Source organism: Triticum urartu, chromosome 2 (genome assembly GCF_003073215.2).
Source record: "Triticum urartu cultivar G1812 chromosome 2, Tu2.1, whole genome shotgun sequence".
Taxonomy (NCBI): domain Eukaryota; kingdom Viridiplantae; phylum Streptophyta; class Magnoliopsida; order Poales; family Poaceae; genus Triticum; species Triticum urartu.
In genome coordinates this window covers 236,589,620-236,614,549 of record NC_053023.1, presented here as the reverse complement: position 1 = coordinate 236,614,549, position 24,930 = coordinate 236,589,620, and the positions used below count along the sequence as shown (strand labels likewise).

The 24,930-nt window shown below is 43.3% G+C and overlaps 1 protein-coding gene across 1 annotated transcript; it reads right to left on the bottom strand.

The window, feature by feature from the left end:
• Window positions 1–2,782: 2,782 nt before the first annotated feature.
• On the bottom strand, window positions 2,783–17,729 carry LOC125536926 (regulator of nonsense transcripts 1 homolog). Its single transcript, XM_048700222.1, has 29 exons — window positions 17,002–17,729; window positions 15,358–15,609; window positions 15,080–15,250; window positions 14,901–14,951; window positions 14,684–14,776; window positions 14,432–14,527; window positions 14,287–14,337; window positions 14,083–14,201; window positions 13,206–13,314; window positions 12,682–12,804; window positions 12,524–12,595; window positions 12,188–12,259; window positions 12,034–12,100; window positions 11,770–11,912; window positions 11,608–11,679; window positions 11,410–11,538; window positions 9,911–10,066; window positions 9,719–9,832; window positions 8,708–8,806; window positions 7,246–7,323; window positions 6,642–6,776; window positions 5,444–5,518; window positions 5,244–5,349; window positions 4,773–5,146; window positions 4,635–4,697; window positions 4,485–4,556; window positions 3,911–4,039; window positions 3,681–3,800; window positions 2,783–3,591 (listed from the first exon to the last, which is right to left on the bottom strand). Exons 1-29 carry the CDS (start codon window positions 17,584–17,586, stop codon window positions 3,511–3,513), a joined length of 3,807 nt encoding a protein of 1,268 aa, XP_048556179.1. The 5' UTR covers window positions 17,587–17,729; the 3' UTR covers window positions 2,783–3,510.
• Between the last annotated feature and the right edge of the window lie 7,201 nt (window positions 17,730–24,930).

Genomic DNA, 24,930 nt, shown 5'->3' with positions numbered 1-24,930 from the left:
TGGGAAGTCCAGTTTCAGTCACCGGATCTAGGGGGGCGGCCCCCTCTCCCCTTCCCCTATAAATAGTGGGGGTGGGAGGGCAACCGCACCCCTTCTCCTGGCGCAGCCCTACCCCTCTCCCTCCTCGTCTCTCGCAGTGCTTGGCGAAGCCCTGCTGGAGTGCCACGCTCCTCCACCACCACCACGCTGTCGTGCTGCTGCTGGACGGAGTCTTCCCCAACCTCTCCCTCTCTCCTTGCTGGATCAAGGTGCGGGAGACGTCACCGGGTTGCACCTGTGTTGAACGCGGAGGCACCGTTGTTTGGTGCTTAGATCAGAATCGGCCGCGCTCTGAATCGCTTCGTGTACGACTCCACCGACCGCGTTCTTGCAACGCTTCCGCATCGCAATCTTCAAAGGTATGAAGATGCACTCCCCTCTTGTTGCTAGTAAACTCCATAGATTGATCTTGGTGATGCGTAGAAAATTTTTAATTTCTGCTACGATCCCCAACATGTGCATGGATGGTTCCCATGCCCCACATGTAAGGGAGCTCTTGAGTTTCGTTGGCTTCAGGCCGGTCGCAAGTTTTCTTGCTTCGACGTGCATAGACAGTTTCTTGATCCTCGCCATAAGTTCAGGAAAGACAAGAAGAACTTCATCAAAGGTAGAGTTTTCAAAAACTTTGCACCACCTGCATTGACAGGCCAAGAGACCCTGGATCGGTTAAACGCTCTCGAGCCAGATCCAAAGCGTTCAGGGTATTTCAAGGGGTATAATTCGAAACACGCCTGGACTCACAAGACATGCTTGTGGGATCTGCCTTACTTCAAATACCTCCTTTGCCCACACAACATCGACGTGATGCACACTGAAAAGAATATTGCCGAGGCACTTTTCGGTACATTGTTCGGCATAGACGAGAAGTCAAAGGATAATACTAAGGCTAGAGTCGATCTGGAGGCGCTATGTGATAGACCGTTACAAAACATGTAAGAACCGAAAGGAAAGCAGAACTGGACGAAGCCAAAGGCATGGTTCAATCTTGGAAGGCCAGCTATGAGGGAAATTATCTTGTGGGTGCAACAGCAGTTGATGTTCCCTGATGGGTATGCAGTGAACCTAAAGAGGGGAGCGGGTCTTGATAAATTGAAAATATTTGGTCTCAAGAGTCATGATTGGCACATATGAATTGAGCGGGTAATGCCGGTGATGTTGCATGATGAATGGCTAGTACTGGCAGAGCTGAGCTATTTCTTCCATGTTCTTTGTGCGAAAAAACTATCGCCTGGCCTGCTAGAAGAAATGGAAGAGTTAGCGTCGGAGTTGATTTGCAAGTTAGAGAAGATCTTTCCGCGGGGCTTCCTTAATCCAATGTAGCACTTGATTTTGCATCTCCCAACCGAGGCAAGATTGGGAGGGGGGGCGTGAAAAATTGTTGGTGCTACGCAACTGAGAGGAGGCAGAAGACGCTACGAGCAAAATGTAAAAATAAACGTAGAATTGAAGCATCGACGGCTGAGGCATTCATTACTGAGGAGGCGGCAAACTGCGTGACAGCACACTACGAAGCCAAAAATCGTCATTTGCATAATCTGAAGCCTCGCTAAAATGTTGACGACCCTAAAAAGGGTGAATCCAACCTGAGCATATTCAAAGGGGATCTCGCACGTTGGATTTCGAAGAATGGCAGATCATTTCGTTGTATATCTTCACCAACCTAACAGAAGTGCAGCCATACATCGATTAAGTTCTCGGTACATTGTTTCGCAACTTCTAATTCCTTTGAACTGCTCTTATTCCCGGATAAATTTGATACAATCGATACATCGCCAAATTCTTGTATGGAGCGGTGATTCAAAAGGATTTCATCAAAGAATATGAGCTTGTGGCAAAGCATGGAGGCAGCTATCCCGGTTTCATCTCTTGGTTCAAACAAACGGTAATTTTCATTAGGCCATTTCATTTCTTCGTCTAATTTGTGGTTAATGCAATGATCCCTTTTGTCTACAGTGATATTTTTCATAGACGGAGTTGAAAGTAAGTTACTCGAACATAGTGCCTCTAGTCTTAGTTGAGGGTGCCTTCTCTCGTTCTTGCATTGCTCCCAATAGATAGAATATGCTTTCTTTTTTTTACAATCAATGCCAATGATATATTTATATATTTATAGTACCAAATTGTACATGATAGAGATACTTGAGCTGACTACAACTATTACAAAATGAAGTCTAAAAGAACCGAGCAAATCTTCGAGATCTTCAAACTCTTTCTTCTTCCATGACACAATCATAGGAAATATACTTTTCTGAAGACAACCATAGGAAAACAACAAAGATATCAAACCATAAGCAAGGGTTCTCCCATAGTTTTAATTTGAGCCGCAATACCCACGCAGCCATTAAAATAATCGACCAACATCACAGATGCTAGTAACGTGTTGAACACAAATGAGAATCGATTTCATGAGAACCGAACGGATGTGTAAAGAAAACAATGGTCTTTCATAGATTGAATGATTGGTATTTACCCTTGCACATAGCAAATACATCAGGAGAGGCCATTGACACATGTGGCAACCGGCTAATCAGGGAAGGATACTTAGGCAACATGTGTGGTTATAAATCACAGCAAGTAGGCCAAGCTTAGAAGTACACAGACCAGTTAACGTTGTCCTACAAGGTGCCCATATACACCTCCAGTATCATCACGAATATATGAACAATCACTTCATAAAATAAAGGATCCCCAACTAACCACGTTGGGGTCGATTTCAGATGTCAAAACCAAAAGCCTCAGGATATCACAGGTTAAAAATCAACCACACACCAATCAGCCTTAAATAGCTGAACCAAGCCATAGTTACACCAAATGATTTAACAGCCCAATAAAACCTCACTTTCCACCAAGAACCACAAGCTATTGCCAAGCAACATTACCTACATCATTTTCTGTAATAATAACATCAAAACTATATAGAAAGCATACATAGTTCTTAAGGCAAGTATCCATGTGCGAGATCTGAGGGTTAGCCACACCACCTCTATACAAGGCCAATCAACAGGCGTCTTCATGATACCATGGAGGCAGGCAATAGCTGCCCACCCTTACTCGGATGGCAGCATATATTCACATTGTACCACTACAAGCCCCATTTGCCTTCTACACAGGTGAAGGGATGTGGGTGTAGCATCGACACCCTTTCTCTTAATGCACAAGTGACGACCTGTTGTTGTCAAGCCCATTGCAAAATTGCCACGGTAAGTAAGGAGAGATACATCTCAGTCCTTGTGCTCCTTAGCAACGGTGTCCAGCGATAGCCACAGCCAATCTTGTACAAGCCTGACCCAATAAACATCCAATGTGTCAAAATATGCTTGTCCTCTTTGCTTGCAACCGATGTCTAGCACCAAACACTTCTGCGTAATACTGTAGCAAGGCATAACCAAGATGCCACAGGCCAAGGGGATGTGATTCATGAAACTTCCAAAACTTAATGCGGCTTCAGCCTTATGTGACAAGCTTTCTTGATCACTGCGGTGGAGGCTGAAGAGACTGAGGTTGAGTGTTATAGTGAGCATATGACTGAGAGTACATAGGATTCATCATGCTCTGCAAACCATTATGTTAGCTCCAGTTACAACAAATTTTCATCAAGTTAAAGAAAACATTAAACACATGAAAATAGATAGATAAACCACCTGTGACTGAAGATGGCCAGGAGCACCCAGTCCATAATGCATCTGAGAAGATTCATCTTGTGATTGGTCGTTGTATCCCGCTTGCGTAAACATTCCATGTGAACCATGGGCCATGTGATCCTGGATCATACAAAACAGGCTTAGCGCAGAGAGGATTAACATGTGCAGGGAAAGGAGTCAAGAGAAAATTTTAGATGCAATGTACTGGTTACCAAAAGCAAACCACAGACCTGAGATACAATGTCATTTGTTGCACCCATATGGGGGTATCCTGGATGTGCATTTTGGTTCAAATAATTCCCAGGATATCCAGATTGGGGCCCTTGTGTATATTCAACAGCATAACCTCCTTGAGAAGCCTGTGTATGACAGTTATTTTATTTTTAGAAGTCCCTTCCCAAACTAATAATGAACTACTACTCCATCCAGAAATGTAAGCAGTATTTTCCTTGGTTAAGAAAAGGCTTTGACTAACAATTACTCAAGTAATATTTTGCCTACATGATACGAAATCATAACCACAGATAAGTACTCTAATTTATATACTACTGCCAATTATTCCATGTCATGTACTCCCTCCGTCCGTAAAAGCTTGTCCCAAGCTTGTCTCTCAAATGGATGTATCTAGCACCAAGTTGGTCAAGCCCTTGTCTTAACTAAACAAAATATGCCTTATATATTTGGGAGGGTGGAGTAATACTGTTTACAAAATACAACGCTAGGTCTGTTTATACAATTACAGAGCTATCTGAAAATAATATTGATCCAAAAACAGCAGAAAAGTGAGCAGACAAATGGGATTACCTGAGTAGAAAAATCTGCAATGTTGTATGCTACGTGAGATCCTTGGCTCTTGAAATCATCTCCAAAGAAGTCCTAGCAGCCAACAAAAGAAAACTCAGTCAAAGGGGAGAACGGTAAGATAGTGGTGCACGCACCTTTTATTGTTTGTACCTGAGACATCCCACCAACAGGAAACCCATCACGGATTGTTTGACTTAGACCTTGGACAGGCATCTATTTCAGAAATGAAAATGTTAATGTAGAAGTACTGTTACTTTGTGCAACAGTATAAAGAAAAAATGAACAAACCTGTGCCATCAGTCCAGATTGGGACATCAGGCCTCCACCAGAAGGCTGACTGCTCGGATCACCAGCGAAGTTATAAGTTGGCCCCACACTTCCCATAGCTTGCTGAGAGTTCTGCTGATGGGCAGCAAGGTGACCACCAATAGGGCCACCGGTATTTGCACGAGGAGCACCAAAGTTCCTATTAACAGGTTGAGGCACCGCCGGAACAGCTCCAATGGGTCCATGCAGGGATCCCCGGGTTGGAATTGCGTAGGGTTGAGAATGTGGAGACCCAGGAAATGGAGGATAAGGCATGCGAGCTAAAGGATAGCCTGATGGGTGCACACCAGGTTTGTGAGCCCCATTTGGTGGCCCAAATGGAACAAATGGGTATCCTGATTTGGTGAAAAGAAGGATGTATTAAGGGTGATAATAAAGAACCATTGTCAACAAAAATGGAAATGCAGGTCATTAAATTATAACTGCACAGACCTTTTCCCCTACCACTTCTCTTATCTCCTGAGCCTACAGTGCCAAAGGCAGATCCCTGCATAACACCTTGACCACCACCCAGGAACAGTCTCCGATCATTGTAGATCTACTCATAAAAATAAAAGTGAGAAACTAGTAAAAGGAAAATAACAAAGAGAATGCTTTTCCAATAGGTATCTGGAAGAGGCACACGTATTCACCTTTTTTGGTTTTTGAAATTGCACCATACTCTGCTTCAAATTGTTCAAAGGTCCTTCTACCAAGCACTCATGCTCCTAAACACATAGAAGTTATAAATTATAAATAAAATAATTCAAACCACAATAGTTAGTAACCCGTAGTGTAGCTTGACTGGATATACAGGAGGGGCCAACATTACGTAATGTACAGATTTATATGTATAAAAGTTACTCCCTCCGTAAAGAAATGTAAGAGCGTAGTAGTGATCCAAACGCTCTTATATTTATTTACAGAGGGAGCACAAGTTTGACCACATATTTGACTAGCAAAATGTTAATGCATGTCACCAAAAATTATGTTGTTGGAATCGTATGAATGTAGATTCCAATTATATATATTTTGCTACGTATAACTTATATTTTACTCCCTCTGTAAACTAATATAAGAGCGTTTAGATCACTAGATCACTAAAGTAGTGATCTAAACACTCTTATATTAGTTTACGGAGGGAGAATTAGTTAAAATCATGGTCAAAATATGACCCGAAATACAAGGGGGGCTAGTAAACCAGGACAGAGGCAGTAGTAATTCTTAATTTGAGAATTACGATAACATGAATTCTGATTTGTCCTCACATAGCTCCGCCACTGTTAGTAATGCTCCTCGTTTTACTTGTAGCCAGATTATGCACATTACATTTCCTTTGATATTTATCTTCCAGCACAAATTCATATCACAGAAACTACTATGCCACACACAGGCACACAATACACCCCCTAGGAATTTTAATATAAAACTAGTAAATGCGCACATGCAACACACGTTAATATTTAGGCAATATATTGATTGCACGCGTTGCACATTAATATTTAGGATATATATTAATTGCACGCGGATATTAGGTACACTATTATTTGTGTGTTAATTCTGTGATTAGTGCAATATTTGGTATGATATTAATTGCACGTTGAATGCTCGCCATTGGAGCAGTCTAGATCGTTGGATTGACTTAGTTTGATGGCCGAGATCAGTTGGATCTGCCCCTTTGGATCTTTTTATATTGGTATAGATATAGATGAAAGATAACCCAACCAAACTACAAAGTTTATAGAGTTTTGATGTGTAAAAGTCTCACCAAAAGGGCAGCAACAAACTAATAAAATACTAATCATTTGCAGCTTAAAGTAAGCATTGGTATGTATCAAGGGAAAGGTGTACCTTGTAATGTGTCAACAAACTATTCCAAAGAGGCTGCTTGCTTAGAACTTTAGGATTCCCAAGAACGACTATACCATACCTAGCACGAGTTAATGCAACATTTAACCTGCGTGGATCATTAAGAAAGCCGATACCCTGAAAAAAAAGGTCAAAAGCAGTATGCATCGTCAGCTAAACGATTCGATGTGCAACAGTTGCTCGTCAAGCACTAACAGCCAAGAAACACAACAATAATTAACAAAGAATCATGGCTCAGTTTATATCAAAAATGTAATATATGAAGAAACATAAATGCATAGATGTTTTACAATTGATATGGCCAGATAACAATTAAATAATCCAGCACTAAAAACATATTGTATCACACACAAAATATCTATGGCGATAAACTCCAGATTGCATGTACCAATCTACAAATTGATATGACCAGATAACAATTAAATAATCCAGCACTAAAAACATTTTGTATCACACAAAATATCTATAGCGATAAACTCTAGATTGCATGTACCATATGCTGTGCATATAAATATAAATTACTACTGTATAATGCAAGAAACACACAGCCAACGAAATGATGGGGCCAATATGATAAAAAAAACACCTGGTGTTCATTGCTTCTAACACAAGACAGAATAATGTAATCTTTCTCTCTTCCCTGGAAGGAGTCGACACTTGCCACCTGAAAAACATTATGCATATTATAGCACAAATATTTCTGGAAAGGTAAGGTTAATTCCGTTTGCTAAAGACAAAGCTTTGACCAACAACTAAGGCCCAGTTCTTTTCACTCGATTCTGGACAATCTGGGTCTGAATAATCAAAAGCTTGAAAGAACTCGATTTGATTGTCTAAAATCATCTGAGAATCGCTAGAATCGGTAGTGCAATCCAAAATCGTATGGAGACCTCAATTATGAGTGCTCGCACAAAACAAAACGGTTCGATTTAAGATAGTACCCCTGTTTGAGAGGCAAATTACAAGAGAACTGCCACTGGTGGCCAGCCGCGCCCAGGAAAACGAGTCGCACTCGCACGACCTCGTCCCTCTCCTTCGCTCAATCCCCCACCTCCCCGCTCGTGATAGGGTTACAGGGCCGCTGACACCGCACCGCCCGACAGCCCGCCCTCTACTCACCTCCAGGCCCACAGCCGCTGCTCCACCCGACGCCACCTCCGCCCGACGCTGCCACGCTGGAGTTCGGTCGGGCCGTCGCCTCAAGTGAGTTCTCTCCTCTTTGTCTTCTCTCCTCTCTGTCTTATCTCCTCTCTGTCTTCTCTGTTCCTAGTTCGCACAGAAATTGATGGATGGGTGGCTGGAGGAAATGGATGGATGGACCAGTGAACGGATGTGTTCGTCTCTATAGAATTTGTCATGCCGTTCAATCTCTGTACATAGAAAAAACAATAGATCGATAGATGGATGTATTTGTCTGTACAGAGAACGATCAATCGATAGATGGATCGTTTGTGCAACCCCCATTGCCATTTACAGGCGCCAACGCACTAGATGGTACCATGGCCGCAACACGTGAGGCTATTGCTATCAGTCTTGTACCATGAAATTAGTCAATCTATTTGTAGTGGAACTTCTTTTGTAGCAAAGGAAACGTGGAAACCTTCTTTATTGTAATATTTATCAATCTAAGATATTCATAAATCTTATTCATGCTCATATTTGATGATAAATTGTTTGAAACTTCTATGTTTAGCAATTCAACACAAAGTTCCTGTTCGCACTAGACATTTCAACATACAACTCGTTCCACAATCTCAAACCACAATCTCAGGAAAGAACTCAGCGGCCGATTCTGGGGGAAATTTCGCAAAAGCTGATTCTGGAGAATCAAAAGCTAAAACGAACTGGGCCTAATAATCTATTAATATTTGATTTGTGAGACAAAACATCATGAACATAAAAGTACTTTAAAATTGAAATATATTAACATTTCATCTGAGGCCATGCATATTATATATCAATATTACCAACCGATGACTGAAGCCTCATCTTAACAAAACAAAATACACCTTTTATTTCCGAGTATAGTTTACAGTTTTATGGTTTACCTCAATTTCCTTGTAAAGCTGTTGGCGAAGAGAGCCATTCCTTGACATATAATTTACTATATACGCCCTCTGCCCTTCATAAGGTGTGATAACTCCGATCTGCATATTAAAGATCCATGAGGTACAAATCCAGTTTCAAAATAATTAGTGATGTCTTCTCATACAGAAGGGGCTAGTGCAGAACTTCTAAATGACCATAAGAATAAAGTTCAGGAGATTCATGGAGCCTGACTCTATCCATTGATGTCTGTTAGATCTTGTATTGGAATATGTGCCGTTCATAGTTTTCTTATTTTTATGTGTAATCTGTTATGGTTATCCTTTGTCATGCAGGAAAAATTACAAGCATGTATACACAAATTGGGCCCAGCAAAATGCATGGGCATATACATGTCAGGTACTGCATGTCTGGGAAGCTATAGCTAGGAGCCTAAGATCCACTCTGGAATCAAGGAAACAAACAACAAAAGGAAATAGGCTGCTTTCTTTTCCACTGGTTTTTGCTCTTCTACTCCAACTCAACCTGACACTCATCTAAATCCACTGGGCCAGCGATAGCAGATTTCATAGGCTGCCACCAAAAAATCATATCCATACTAGCTGGTTGCGTTACACCCTGTTTTCCCCTTCTATCAAGCACTCTAATGTTCTAATTTCTAAGATCCAGGTCTGCTTCTCAATGACAACACTGGAAGATGCATGAACGACTTGGAAGGGAGATAGCAGCAGCAGCTTGTCAAGTTCGTCCCATTTGAAAACAACGAGCAAGGGTGCTAGCATTATGGCAGGAGGCATGTCAACCGAAGCACGGTGCAGGTCCAGGAATTAGAGAAAATTGTACCGCATGCTATGCCATACTCCTTAACAGGTTAATTCCCTGCGAACCTCACACATTGGCACATGTCCCGGTGCCATCAGCTTTGAAATCGACACCATCCATGAGTGGAGCAGTGTCTCCCTGGTTTTGAAAGAACATCCTTATGATAGTAATCATTTTTACTCAGTACATACCTGGCTTGGCACAACACCACTTCTTAAGAATGTAGTTACAATTTTCTCTACATTTGCAGCTTCAGTCCTATTGAGGTAAGATGTCCCACTAGCACTTATCTCTTCTACTCCCATCTATAGAAAATCAGTTCAAATCAGTATATATAGACCTTTTCCATAAATAGAAATGCAATCAATTTTCCAAAAAAGTACCTGCACATAGAAGAACATCGGTCGATTTGGAACAGGCCAAGGAAAGTCAATTCCAGATGACTGTCTCTCATTTACGGTTACCCCATTTTGCAGTGTGCCTTCATAAAAACAGTTGGATGGAAATTCTGAAAGACAAGGGTGCATTCTATATTGGACCTGTAAAATCAGGGTTATCAAGTTAATAGTACTAGCTTTAAACTGACATAAGTATAGTTTTAAACGAAATATTTCAGCTTTTGACTGCAAAGTTGTAATAATTGTATTAGCTTTCAACTGAAATAAGTCCACTATCTCGAGAACAAATTATTGTCAAAGAATAGTAACAGTTAATCATTGCAATATCATGATTTAAAACTCAGATATCGCTCGGTTGATTTATTAGCTTATATCATGCGGCGAAATAGGTACAGTTGTACAGACTTCTGTTCATCATAGAACTTATTTCTACTCAATTTGATGTCCAAAATAACAGAAGGGGTGGTAGGAAAAATCTGTGTGAAGTTCAAGGAAATAAGGATGAATACGTCAACACTGATGACTTCCGCATTAAGATAGGACTGCATCAGGGGTCAGCTTTGATGATGGATGAGATCACAAGGGATATACAAGGAGATATCCCATGGTGTATGCTCTTTGCGGATGATGTGGTGCTAGTTGACGATAGTCGGACGGGGGTAAATAGGAAGTTAGAGTTATGGAGACAAACCTTGGAATCGAAAGGGTTTAGGCTTAGTAGAACTAAAACCGAGTACATGATGTGTGGTTTCAGTACTACTAGGTATGAAGAGGAGGAGGCTAGCCTTGATGGGCAGGTGGTGCCTCAGAAGGACACCTTTCGATATTTGGGGTCAATGCTGCAGGAGGATGGGGGTATTGATGAAGATGTGAACCATCGAATCAAAGCCGGATGGATGAAGTGGCGCCAAGCTTCTGGCATTCTCTGTGATAAGAGAGTGCCACAAAAGCTAAAAGGCAAGTTCTACAGGACAGCGGTTCAACCATCAATGTTGTATATGGCGCTGAGTGTTGGCCGACTAAAAGGCGACATCTTCAACAGTTAGGTGTGGCGGAGATGCGTATGTTGAGATGGATGTGTGGCCACGCGAGGAAGGATCGAGTCTAGAATGATGATATACAAGATAGAGTTGGGGTAGCGCCAATTGAAGAGAAGCTTGTCCAACATCATTTGAGATGGTTTGGGCATATTCAACGCAGGCCTCCAGAAGCCCTTCCCTACATTTCTGCAAGAAGCTGCTTCCAGGACTTGAACACGTGACCTCATGAGAATTGGGGTAGCGCCAATTGAAGAGAAGCTTGAAAAGAGTAAAAAATATCTTTAGAAAAGAAACATACCGTGAGAAGTACCAACATAGTTATAATATTATTAATCTGATAACTTGCACAGTTCTGATACTCAATCTAGAATGAACTGGCGAGTTACGGAAAGCGTAGTGGTAACAACATGATGATACTACTAGACACGAAAAGGCAACCATTACCTGTAGCCTGAATGGCTTGACTCCAAGGATAACAAGGCGCTCAAAGAGAGATTGTGCTAATCCTGCTCGTGCTGCCTTTTTGCACATGATGACTGGACCCAGTTGGCAATGATCTCCAACAAGAACAACCTGAATAGCTCAAAAGCATAAATAAATATAATCAAGTTAACCTAAATGAGATCATGATTACATCTTCACCTGCTTAACACCAAGAACCAATGGAATAAGACATTCTGGCTCTGTCGCCTGTGTAGACTCATCGATAAGAACCTGTCAATAACAATTTCCATTGCTTCAGGATACAATATAGAAATAATATGAACACTGCTAACCTAAAGACTAGAGGGTAGAAATCATTACCTGGCGAAAACGGAAGTTTGACAAACGAGGGTCTCCAGCACCAACACAGGTGCAGCAAATCACATCAGCACTTTGTAATATCTCTCTTTCAGTGGCTCGTTTTAGTGCCTTGTACTTTTTCTCATCACTGCTCGACAATTCTCCTGTCGAAATATAACACAGCACATCAGTTCCCAGCCAACCAATTGAGTCATACCGAGTCTCTTCAAAGAAAATGTTCAATGAAAGCATCACGCTTGGTGAGAGACTGAGTGGATAAAACACCTTGCTCGTCTTTTAGTTGCTGTAGCTTATGCATTTCGCTCTTCTCGGAATTATCGAGATGTCGAACCTGCATGATTGCAAAAACCCATGATTAGCGTTCACACAAAAATGGTTATTTTGGATGCAAGAGACTAGATAGGAGTCAAAAGTGTACCTGATAATGAAGTGTAAGATGCTCAACAGGTGAAGAAACTGCTTCTCTAGATTTCGCACAAAGTCGAACAACCTGCAGTAAGTAGAGTATTCAACTAAGGTTACTCGTTGAAAGGATAAACCACAAATAAAGACTATTTAATTGCAGTGTGTAGTTCATTACGAAAAAACAAATATCTCGTCAATTCTTGCAATCAGTTGAAGCATATGAGAGCTAACTAAACAGTAACAGTTGCAGTACACGGCAGATGCCATGCTCAATTGATCGCTGACGAGTTGAAAAGGTACAGTTGGAAAACGGTAGATAATCAACATAAACAGTAAATTCATCATTCACCTTGAGACCTGTTGAGCTTATCTTCTCTGCCAACTGATCAACAGCAACATTACTTGGTGCACATACAAGGACCTAAGATTTCAAACCAGAGAGAAGGGGTCAAACAATACTTCCAAGCTATAACAACACATCCAAGTGTCCACCATGCAGTTCTATACCTGCCCTTGGCCTTGTTTTGCCATGTGGTACACAATTGCAGCTGATGTAACAGTTTTCCCAGTGCCAGGTGGACCTTGAATCAAACTAACGGGCTTCTGGAGAACACTTTTAACTGCCAAGACCTGAATACATACAGCACCAGATCAACAACAGAACAAATATAATAGTTTAAATCATTTGACCATTATTGTGTGTGTAATATGAAAGTGAGATATTATAAAGAATTGTTGTGGAACAGTTTTTTATAAAAAATCTATATACTTGACCAATCAAAATAGTTTTCTATTACTTAGTGGTCAAGATAGAAAAGTTTGTTCGCACACTTTCTTAGAACAGCTTCTACTTTGGGACAGAGGAAGACCATAACGACCCCACTGACACATCCTAGAACAAGAAGACAGCGTACAAATCTTAACCATAGAAGTGTGTTGATAAAGGATGCACTAATTAGAAGTAGCCTGAGAGGTCACATATTGCTCAACTAAAAATTACTTGGTATGAACACACTAATACATCATGGTACCTGGGAAGCATTTAATTCTGGAAGTCCTGGCGCACCAAAGCGTCTTGGTAGTGTATTGCGTATTATCTGATGCTCAACTTCATGGCCCAAAAGGTGATGATATATGTACCTGTGTTGAGTGAACACCAAAAGTTGAGAATTCACTGAAGGTGACGATCATATGACTAAGACATGCTTTATGAAGAATCTAATTAATTGAAGTTCTAGGTTTGCCCGAAGTCAAACTTCTTTAAGTTTGACCAAGCCTATAGGAAAATGTGGTAGGACAAAACTAGTGTTGTAGCTATATATAGTATAAAGAAAGAATCTGATAAATCTAATTTAGTGTTGTAGATATTGATACTTTTTTCTCTAGACTTGATCAAGCTTAAATAAGCTTGACTTAGGACAAAACTAGAACTCAATTACTTTGGAATGGAAGGAGTATGCCGCAAATTATTGTGAATAAACAAAGAATACAAATACACAGCTTACAGAAGAAAACATTCTGAAGACTAAATCCCCTCCCTTCAACCACATATCCCAATAAGAAGAGGTAAGTAGTAAGTATTAATTAAACGAAGAATCAATGGATTCATAATTACCTCATACTTGTACTCTTTTACAATGTTGGTTAAATGAGGGATCAAATGTGTTGACTTTATTTTCCGGAAGGTGGGAGCCTTAAGGATTAGAAATATGGCTATTGCTTTATAATACCTATTTTGCATTAACAGCAACTCCCTAATAATTATGAAATAACTTCGAGAGCAACTGAAGTACTTGTGGGTTTCATATTGCTGCCCCTTCAACTCATAATCACAACAGAAAACAGACACAAATAAGCATGCCTGCGCGCCCAAGACGCAAAAATATATTAGCAATCCATAGAACTTACCCACTGACACTTGTCTCATCTACAGCAAAAGTCTTCATTGCCCCTTGCATCCTATCAAAGCTAGTACTCTTCCAAACAAAATCCACACTAAATCCATGGTTCAGTTCAACAGGCACTCCCTGAAATCCAGAAAGGTTGAGGGTGGGAACTATACAATAGTGAGGGTATGTTTTAAGGAAACAAGAATAAACTGGTTCCTTATACCTGACTAGCACGAAGCTCAAGTGCTACCTCCTCTTGTGCAGTGAGTTTAATCTGTAGGGAGAATGTGCTTAGCATGAGTGCCAGCATAGAAGCGACACACTAAGGTTACCATACAGCTAACAATCAGCATTTTTAGTACACATACCACGTGCCCCACAGATTGCCATGCAGGGTGTGAAGTACCACCAGAATATCTCAGCCGTAGCTCATCTCCAGGAACAAGTCTCAATTCATTATCTTCCTATAAAATGAGAAATTGATTACCTAAGATTAACTGGTATTGTGAGGTAAACAAGTGCAGTAAAAATTTGACACTCAGAAGAAGAAAAAACTATGATAAGATGATCATAGAGACCACATATTCACATATCATATGTATTTTAGTTCCCAAACTAACCTTTGGAAAGACAAAATAGGCAACGCGCTTCTTGTTCAGTCCAATGTCCCACCTCACAGTTACACTGTCCTTGCTCTGTGACTCTTTCATCATCTACAACAAAACAACAAGAGGAAACAAATAAAATAAATCAATTCCCTCAGCAATGTGTGGCAGGGTTCCTCTCAATCCCAAATAAAAAACAAGCACATTAAAAAATATTGTCAAAATACAATACCTTGTCGTAATCAGCCTCAAGCTTTATCAGTGGAGCAAAAACATTTTGATACTGGCACAAACAATAAAGGCATTCTAGTTACAGTGCTAGTTAACACAAGAAGATTTAACATATAACTGAACACACTATGATAGCTGAAATAAGTTCAAGGAACAAATGCCCGAAGACAATTTCAAAACCTGGTAAGCATCTTCATACTTCAAAACCACCGGCTGGGGTTCATCATCTACTCCAGGTTTTTCAAGATCTTCAAGGGAGGCATCAGGATTTGTTTTCCAGAGCTCTTCCACTTTGTTAATTTGCTGGGCACTAATTTGGCGTGCTCTCAACTGCTCCTGTTCTGAAGGAACCTGGAAGACATAAAATTGTTCACTGTTCAGTTATCAAGAAGAGAAAATAAGGGTATTTAAACGTGCACCCACCACGAAACAACATAAAAAGGAGAGAAATATCTTACCTTGACAAGCCACGATAAGAAACACCTGTCATCAATAAGAGGTGTCCACTGACTGAGATCCCAATTCATATCCTTCAACGCATTAACATTCAAGCAGGGCTCTCTACACAGAAGAACAACAACATTCTCTGCCTTTGCTGAGATAAAACCAAGCAGAAATACATTCCGGCAACCACAATTGTAGCATTCAAGAATCGTTTCTCCCAGAGGGCTATCCTTGTGAAGGCAGACTTCCTTATGTTTTGCTCTGACCTGCGAAAAAAGAACCACATGCCTTCAGGTATAATTAATAATTGTAGTCAGTCAGCCAAAATGGCCAACAGTTTACTTAATAAATATAAATATAAGTAGAAGCAGGAATGGTCTTGCGAAAAGGAGTTGTCTGCCTATGACCGCCATATGTTGTTTACCCTGAAGATGTTTATTTAGTGGATGAAGCAAGGGTAATTGATACGATTAGCATAACTATGAACAAAACACAACTGAATCAGAGCTGCTTATGGTAATTAACTAATTATCCAGAGATATGACAGGAGAAAGATATAATAACATAAATAAGGAATAATGCATCAAACATGCTTGGTATCTTATGTGCTCTATACAGCCAAAAAGGTATATTTGAAGAGACCATAAGAAACAATGGCAGCTAAGCATAAAGGAAGATAGTGAAATTTCATGTCATTCTCAGAATCACTTGGTGGCAACTGATAGGTGTTGTGGCACAAGTTGTTAAGAAAACACAGTTCAGTCAGTATGCGCTTCCCCTGCTTATCAGATGTATAAATTGAAATTATAGTTGTTAAATAATATTTCGGGTATCCTAAAGACAATCTAAACAAAGTATAATGATATTATGAACCACTTGCAAAATAGAACTACACTGCTAGCATGATTGGGACAAATATTTAAGGGTGTGTCTAGCTCTCATCTAGATGAGACTTAACCAAGTCACACCTAACTCCTATACCACTTGATTTTGATGAAGATTCATGTGAGTTTATTATTTTTATTTTTTGTTTGATTACTCAAATGATCCGTAGGCGTTAGATGAGACTTTGTTATTTCTCATCAAGATGAGATTTAGCAAATCCGATTATTTAGCATAATATTCATATCATCTTATACAACGTAATAACAAAAGTGAACCCAATAAAGACTCCCGACCTAATTTGGCAAAGTCATGAAAAACATTAACAAAATACAACTATAAATGCTGTTAACTTACAGGCCGGGTCAGTTTTCTACACTAAAAGACTAACATGATGGGAAGGTAACTCACTTTAAACAAATTATCGAGGAGAAACTTCACATGTCCACATGCTACCAAAACTGCTGACACATTCACACCAAACTAATCAAACTAGCAAACTAGCCATAACAGAAGACACCGATGACCGGTCAAGTTCACATATATCGCCTACTCAGCAACTTCCGCCTTCTAATCAAGTAAGATTGCATATCCTGGCCTAGACTCTGTCTGGTATCAGTATCATCATCTTAGCACCATCAACCAATCCAACACTAAAAACGGTACCTAGCAAGATAATCTTTATGACCCAATGTAACTAATTTCTCAGTAATTTTGTACTTCACAGTCCACTAGCTTAGAATTCGAAACAACCAAATAAAGGGAAGGAGCCGCACCAGGTGGTTAACGATGTGGGAGCCAGAGGTGTTCCCTCGCGAGTTGCAAAACCACTTGCGGCAGGATGGCACGTTGCAGCGCGCAACACACGCAGGGTTGTGGATCCCGCAGTACCGGCAGGCATGCTCCACGAAGTCGCCCTTGCCATAATCGTACCCGTCATCCCCCGTTCCGGCGCCAGGAGGCTCCTCGAAACTGAGGGCCGCGACCCCCGCGGCGAGCCCGTCCGCCACCGCCGCCGCCGCCCTTGCCTTCGACGCCGACGACCGCGGCGACGGCGAGGACGAAGAGGCCGGCGGGGTCGAGTCCTGCGGCGCGAGATCGGCGTCCGGCAAAGCGTCGGGCGGCAGGGGCGGAGCCGGCCAGGAAGAAGAGGCTGAGGAGGTGACGGGGGCCGGGGGCGGCGGCGCGGATCGCGCGGGCTGGGAGAGCTCCGGGAAGTCGGGGTACTCGAAGTCGTCGCCCTGCGTGTTGAACTCCAGGAAGGTGTATGCGTCCCCGGCGGCGGAGGCGGAGGGGTCGGGCTGCGAGGCCGTCTCGTAGAGGTCGGCGGCCGCAGCCGAGGAAGGCGGCTGCGTCGCCATCAGCAGCTAGGGTTAGGGTTTTGCCGCGGGATGGGGAGGCAGGGAGGGAGACGAGGCGAATCGAGAGGGGAGCGAGGAGAGAGATGTTGAGGTAGTGGTGGGTTTCATTTGATTTTAACCGTCCGGGGTGGACTCTGATTTTGGGATCGCAGGGGTGCACGAGGGGATGGACGGAATTGAATAAGTATATACTGTAACAAAAAGCTTTATATGTTCCCGAACTCTGTCTCAAACTAGTGTAAAAAAGGCCTCCTTTGGTTTATAGGAATTTTGTAGGAATTTTATAGGATAGGATTTGCGCAAAAAAAAAATTCCTTTGAAGCCCTTTGGTTTGTAGGAATGGATTCCTATTCCTATATAGGATAGAAATCAATCCTTCACGTTTTGAAGAAAAAAACATTAGCCTAGACTCAATGGAAAAAATCATATCCTATGCACCAAATGACATCTCTTTCTCTATAGAAATAGACATACATGTCATCTCACTTCCTATGATTTTTCTATTCCTATAAAATTCCTATCATATGAACCAAAGAAGGCCTTATATTTTAGGATGGAGGGAATACATAATAGTGCGCGTGCGTTTCCAACTGGTCTTGAGCGACCGGCGTGGCACCGTTTGATCCTCTCGCATCGTATGGTCGCACGTGCCAGTATCCCCTGGTCGGTTTTCGCCACCGTCGGCATCTCCCCACACCTGGCCTCATCAAGCCGAGGCACGCGGCGTGCATAACCCTGGTAGGCCCGCCGTGTTATAGACTCTGTAGGTGCGGCCGTTCGTGAGCGTAGACAAGTAATGCGGGGTGGGTAGTTTCGAATTTCGTGCCACTTCCCTTTCCCCTTCAAGCCACTCGTTTCCTCGCCTCATTTTCCCCTCTCTCTCTCTTAATTCGCCGGGCTTGCCACCGCATCTGCCATTGAAGCTTGCGCAGGAGGCGGAGGCGTAGCGGAGGAGGCATCCGCTGCTCGTCGCCGGCTCAGGTACGGGCGCCGGTCACCGTCTCTAAGCGCTCATCCCCCCCTCTACGCCCGTACGGTTCTCGCCACGGCCGTAGCAGCGAGGCATCTGCTGCTCGTCAACGGCTCAGGTACGATCGCCGTTTGCCGTCTCAAGCCGCTCACCCCGCTTGCTCGTTCTCCCCGCGCTCGTACTGTTCCCACCGCGCCCATAGTGGGGAGGCCGCGGCTGTACGGGAGGTCGTGCCCGTAGTTCTCTCGAGGCGCCTGTAGCGAGGGAGGCCGCGCTGTAGTGCTCTCGCCGTGCCCGTAGTGGCAAGGCTGCACCCGAAGATGTCGCGGTGATTTTTGGGGGACACACACCCCCGTGGTGTCCCAATATGATTTAGATTTCATTAGATCTGGTGTGATACAGATCATGCACGTATGTCTTGATGTTGTTTTTGCCACAACCTAGGCTAGCATGCGAGGGGTCCCCTTGAAACCCTAGGTATAGTTGCAATTTAGTTGGTAGATAATTCACCATCGTCATCGAATCCCTTTCATTTTTTATCTGTTTTTTTTATTTTTTCATGCCCACTTGCGCAATGAGTTGTTGGCAGTTGCACAAGTAAAAGTTGCACAGAAACGTTATGTTGTTTTCTCACCTGTTTTTTTTGTGTAAGTGAGTGGTATGATTTGTTCTTATGCAATTGTATATGTGTGTGTGCAACCTGCGCATGTTTTGCGTGCAACTCTTTTTTACGCATTTTGTTGCTGCTATTTTAGTGGTAGAAAAGTACATAGAGTTCATCTAGGTTATTCTGTGGATGAACATTACAATCCATAAACTTGAATAAACATTATAAATTGCCCAGCCCCTAGTTTTTGCAGATCCAGGTGCAATAGTTGCACACAACTGGGATGTGTGTATGTGCATTTTTTACTTAACATTTCTCCAGTTCCCAGTTGGCAGTTCCATGTGCATTAGTGAAAAAGATCGAGAATAGAGGTCTAGAGGGGGTGATTAGACCCTTGACAAGCAAAAGTAGCAGTTTTTTTTATTCTTCAAGTTAAGGTTGAGATTTAGCACAAGTTTAAGCATTCCAATACATTTCAAGCAAGCATGACACGAGTATATGTAGCGGAAAAAGTAAAGCATGCTAATTGCAAGAAAGTAAAGGTGGTGCTATCATTACATCCACGTTGATGGAGACTTCAACCCATGAAGGGTAACGGTTGCGCGAGTCCACGGAGGGCTCCACCCACGAAGGGTCCACGAAGAAGCAACCTTGTTTGTCCCACCATGACCATTTGAAAGAACATGCGGTGCCCCCATGTTTGGTTTTGGTAATTGATGACAATCTCTATGGACTAATGGTTGCCTTGAGTTATATTTGAAGGTTTTGTCCATAGGCTTTTCTTGGAGTACATGTGTTGGTTTCAAGGAGAGTTTGTGTCGACCAAGGTGTTATTCAAGGAATTATCCAAAGATTGGTCATGTGAGAGTTGAGCTTATTGCAAGCATGTCTTGAAGAAGAAGATTGTGTGATCATTCATGTCTACCTTCAAGACATCATTCAAATGAAGAGAATTGGAAAGGTTCAAGGATGATCAAGACTAAGTCAAGAGTGAATCAAGTTGATCAACTCACAAAGCGCAGAAGATGTACCAAGAGGGATCAAGTGATCCCATGGTATGGTAAGAATTGTCAATTACGCTTTGTGTACTAACCCATGGTCTCCGTGAGAGTTCTTTGTGGGGTTAGGTTGCGGTGTGCAAGTTCAAGTGGAGCATCACGAAGAGATCAAATGCTTGAAGCTTGCCGTCATTTGTGGTGATAATGGACTTGTGAAGATGTGCGGAAGAGTGGCTCACCCATAGTGGAGTATGTGGGAGCAATCAACTAGTCTTCATCGAGTCAACACAATCAAGAAAGGTGGTCCAACTTGAGGGAGTCAAGATTGTCATCATCTAGCTCAAGTGGACCATGTGCAAGGCAAAGGTTTGCCCTTGATAGGTTTTCTATTTTACCGGTCTCATGATGGTAGTTGGGAGACCGGGTTATAGGATCGATTGTCGTACTATCAAGGGGGGCTCTCGATGAGTAGCTTGATCGTATCGTTCGTAGAGAGCTCAAACCATTGCATCCTTGCATCATCTTTCTTGGTTCTTGTTTGGTTCTTTTTGTGAGTCTTAGAGCTTATGGTCCTCTTGATGACAAGCTCGAGTTCATCGAAAACGGAGTTCACATGCATCTTCTATGATGTTTTCGATGTTGGAGGTTTTGTCGGTTCTTCTCGGTTGGAGGTTTCACTCCTCTATTTGTTGGCATACCTCCCCTGCCTCTTCTTACTATATCCAGTCGCTGTTTTGATGCTACTCGTTGTCTTGTTTCCAACAAGCTTGAGTTTGCTCAATTCGGAGCTCATATGCAGAAGTTATGGCAGTTCTGGTTTTCTTGAGAGTGGTTTTTGTCTGGTCCCAGTGGTAGTACCGCGTGCCCCAGCGGTAGTACCGCTTGGAGCTCTCAGCCGTTGTACCGCTGCTTCCGGGTGGTGGTACCGCCAACTTGCTCAGCAAAGACTTGGGCGGTTGTTCCGGCCAGGCACCGCCCAAGTACCGGTCAGGCCTCTGTTTTGATGCGGTACTCGGGCGGTGGTGGCCCGGTTGGTCCGGTCGTACCGGTACCACCGGTGTCCGGAGCGGTTCGACCGCTCAGGACTTAGCCGCCCGAGCGCTCAAGGCCATGCGGTTGCACCGGCCCGGTACCGCTCGACTACCGCACTCAGGGGTGACTCCCTTCTGTTCCTGTGCGATGGTTGAGCGGTGGCTGGGCGGTTGGTCCGGTTGTTCTTCTCAACCGGTGCTACCGCCTGGTCGCCCGGTTTTACCGCCTGGTAGGGTTCTGCACGTATACTGTGAGTCCCGGTTGTACCGGGACCAGGAGCGGTAGTACCGCTCGTGTGCGGGTTGAGCACATAACGGTTGGATTTCCCCCCTCCTATAAAAGGGGGTCTTCTTCCCCATTGAACCAAAACCTTTTGAGCTCGTGTTCTTCCCCCATTGTTGACCTTCTTTGAGCTTGCTAACTCTCAATACCTCCATGGGTTCTTGCTAGTTTTTTAGGGAAAAGAGAGAGGAGATCTAGATCCACATTTCCACCAATCACTTTCTCCTCTATGTGAGGGGAACCCCTTGGATCTAGATCTTGGAGTTCTTGGTGTTCTCCTTCTTGTTCTTCCTCTCATTTTCCTCCCTAGCATTAGTTGCTCCAGTGGGATTTGAGAGAGAAGGACTTGGGCACTCCGTGTGCCCTTGCCATTGCATTTGGTGCATCGGTTTGAGTTCTCCACGGTAATACGTGGAAGTGAAGTTTGAGAAGCTTATTACTCTTGGGTGTTTGGGCACCCTAGAGCTTGTTCCTCTTGGGTGCCTTGGCGCCCTGGACGGTTGGTGTTGTTCGGAGCTCAATCATTGTGGTGTAAAGCTCCGGGAAAGCGTCGGGGTCTCCAATTAGGTTGTGGAGATCGCCCCGAGCAATTTGACGGGTACCGGTGTAACACCCTCGATGCGACTATATCTCCCACGCGTCGAGGCACGACTTAGAGGCATAATCGCATTGAAGGCATATGTCGCAAGTGAGGTAATCTTCACACAACCCATGTAATATAATAAGGGAAAGAGATACATAGTTGGCTTACAATCGCCACTTCACACAATTACATGAATAAAGCATTACATCATCCAAATACACTCAAGGTCCGACTACGGAACCAAAATAAAAGAAGAACCCCAAATGCGACAAAGGTCCCCGATCGACCCCAACTGGGCTCCACTACTGATCATCTAGAACAAAACCACACAAAGGACAAGATCTTCATCGAGCTCCTCCTGAGCTTGGTTGCGTCATCTGCAAGGACTCATCGGCACCTGCAAACTGGTTTTGGAAGTATCTGTGAGCCACAGGGACTCAGCAATCTCGCACCCTCGCGATCAAGACTATTTAAGCTTATGGGTAAGGTAAAAGTATGAGGTGCTGCGACAAGTGACTAGCATATATGGTGGCTAACATACGCAAATGAGAGCGAGAAGAGAAGGCAAAGCATGGTCGATGAAACTATGATCAAGAAGTGATCCTAAACAACCTACGTCAAACATAACTCCAACACCGTGTTCACTTCCCGGACTCCGCCGGAAAGAGACAATCACGGTTACACACGCGATTGATTCATTTTAATGAAGTTAAGGTTCAAGTTATCTACAACCGGACATTAAAAAATTCCCATCTGCCCATAACCGCGGGCACGGCTTTCGAAAGTTCAAATCCCTGCAGGGGTGTCCCAACTTAGCCCATGACAAGCTCTCACGGTCAACGAAGGAATAGACCTCCTCCCGAGATATTCCGATCAGACTCGGTATCCCGGTACAACAAGATATTTCGACAGGGTAAAACTAAACCAGCAACACCGCCCGAATGTGCCGACAAATCCCGATAGGAGCTGCACATATCTCTTTCTCAGGGCACACTCAGATGAGACATCCTACGAGTAAAACCAACCCTCAAGTTGCCCCGAGGTGGCCCCGCAGTCTACTCGGTCGGACCAACACTCAGAGGAGCACTGGCCCGGGGGGGTTAAAATAAAAGGGAAAAGAAAAGGCTAGGCGGCAAATGGTAAAACCAATGTTGGGCATTGCTGGAAAAGCTTTACTTAAGGCGAACTATCAAGGGGTTCCCATAATAGCCCAACCGCGTAAGGAACGCAAAATCCGGGAACATAACACCGATATGACGGAAACTAGGGCGGCAAGAGTGGAACAAAACACCAGGCATAAGGCCGAGCCTTCCACCCTTTACCAAGTATATAGATGCATTAATTAAATAAGATATATAGTGATATCCCAATAAGTAACAGGTTCCAACAAGGAACAACATCTCCATGTTCCAACGAGGAACAAACTTCAATCTTCACCTGCAACTAACAACGCTATAAGAGGGGCTGAGCAAAGCGGTAACATAGCCAAACAACGGTTTGCTAGGACAAGGTGGGTTAGAGGCTTGGTTCAACAATAAGGGAGGCATGATAAGCAAGTGGTAGGTATCGCAGCATAGGCATAGCAAAAGAGCGAGCAACTAAGCAAGCAAAGATAGAAGTGATTTCGAGGGTATGGTCATCTTGCCTGAGATCCCGCAAGGAAGAAGAACGAGTCCATGAAGAAGACAAACGGACGTAGACGAACGGTTCCTCACAATCATGACGTTATCGGAACCAACCCGAAGAAGCAACACCGGAAAGAAGCAAACAACATAGTAAACAACCACCACATAGACATGGCATGATGCACAAACAATTATGATGCATGTCCGGTTTAAAGAGGCATGGCATGGCAAAGTGCACAAACAATCCTACAAATTAAGTGGAGCTCAATATGCAACGGGTGACGAAACACCACATTCAAGTTATTTTGTTCGATCTCGTTTATGTACCCAACAATATTAAATGTTGTCAAACATGGCAAGAGGGTGAAGCAAAGTAAAACTACCTAACTAGTCAAGGTTAAATGAGGCCGGAAGCAACGAACAACAAATCTGGAAACTCCTCATGTGCATATATTAGGTTCGGTACTGTTCTGCCCTAAACATTATTTTAGAGTTGTTAAACATGCAAGATGATGCCACCATGTTAAACTAGGCAAAATTCCACCCCAATTACATATAAAGTTTATTAAATTCGGAGTTACGGTTATTTAGTTATGAAATAAAGCATTTTAGCTAGTTATTTAAACAAATTTAAACAAACAGCATTTTAAACATTTTAAACATGGATGAAAGTGACATATTATGAAACTATATGAAATTCTAAACATTTTACATATAAAGTTTGTTTTAATCTGATGCACGGTTAATTAGTTAGGATATGCATGAAGTGCAAGGTGTTTCTGCAAAACTGGCAGTCTCTGGAAAAATCGCTAAATTCGTCCCGATGGAAAAAAAATACTATATGGGCCGAATCCGAGACGGACTGGGCTAAACAAGCATGGTTGCAGAAAAGTAAAAATTGCGCACGGGTGAGGGATAGAGCTGGGCCGGGGCTCACCTAGCTGGGCTCGGCCCAGGTCGGTGGTGGATCGGGTCGGCGGGATCTGCGCCGTGGGGAAGCCCACGTGGCCGGTGGCGCTGGAGATGGGGCCCACATGGGGAGGCGCTGCGAGCGGGCGAGCTCGTCCCTGGCTCTGCGAAGAAGACGGCGGCGGTGGATGGAAGAACTCCGGCGGGATCTGGGACTCCAGCGACATGGGAAGACGGCGGGAATGGGAAGATCCGGTCCCTGGGCACCGGATCCGGCCGGAGGTGGACGAGGACGGCGAGGGGCAGCACGGATCCGAGCGCAGGAACGATGGGGGTCG

What these genes read in the sequence shown, in the direction of transcription:
- LOC125536926 (XM_048700222.1), bottom strand. Translation starts at nt 17,586, where the DNA reads ATGGCGACGCAGCCGCCTTCCTCGGCTGCGGCCGCCGACCTCTACGAG. An exon ending in CCTATTTTGTCTTTCCAAAG is followed by an intron (nt 14,528 to 14,683) that starts GTTAGTTTGGGA and finishes CTCATTTTATAG; the next exon opens with GAAGATAATGAATTGAGACT. An exon ending in GAGAAGTGGTAGGGGAAAAG is followed by an intron (nt 5,147 to 5,243) that starts GTCTGTGCAGTT and finishes TCACCAAATCAG; the next exon opens with GATACCCATTTGTTCCATTT.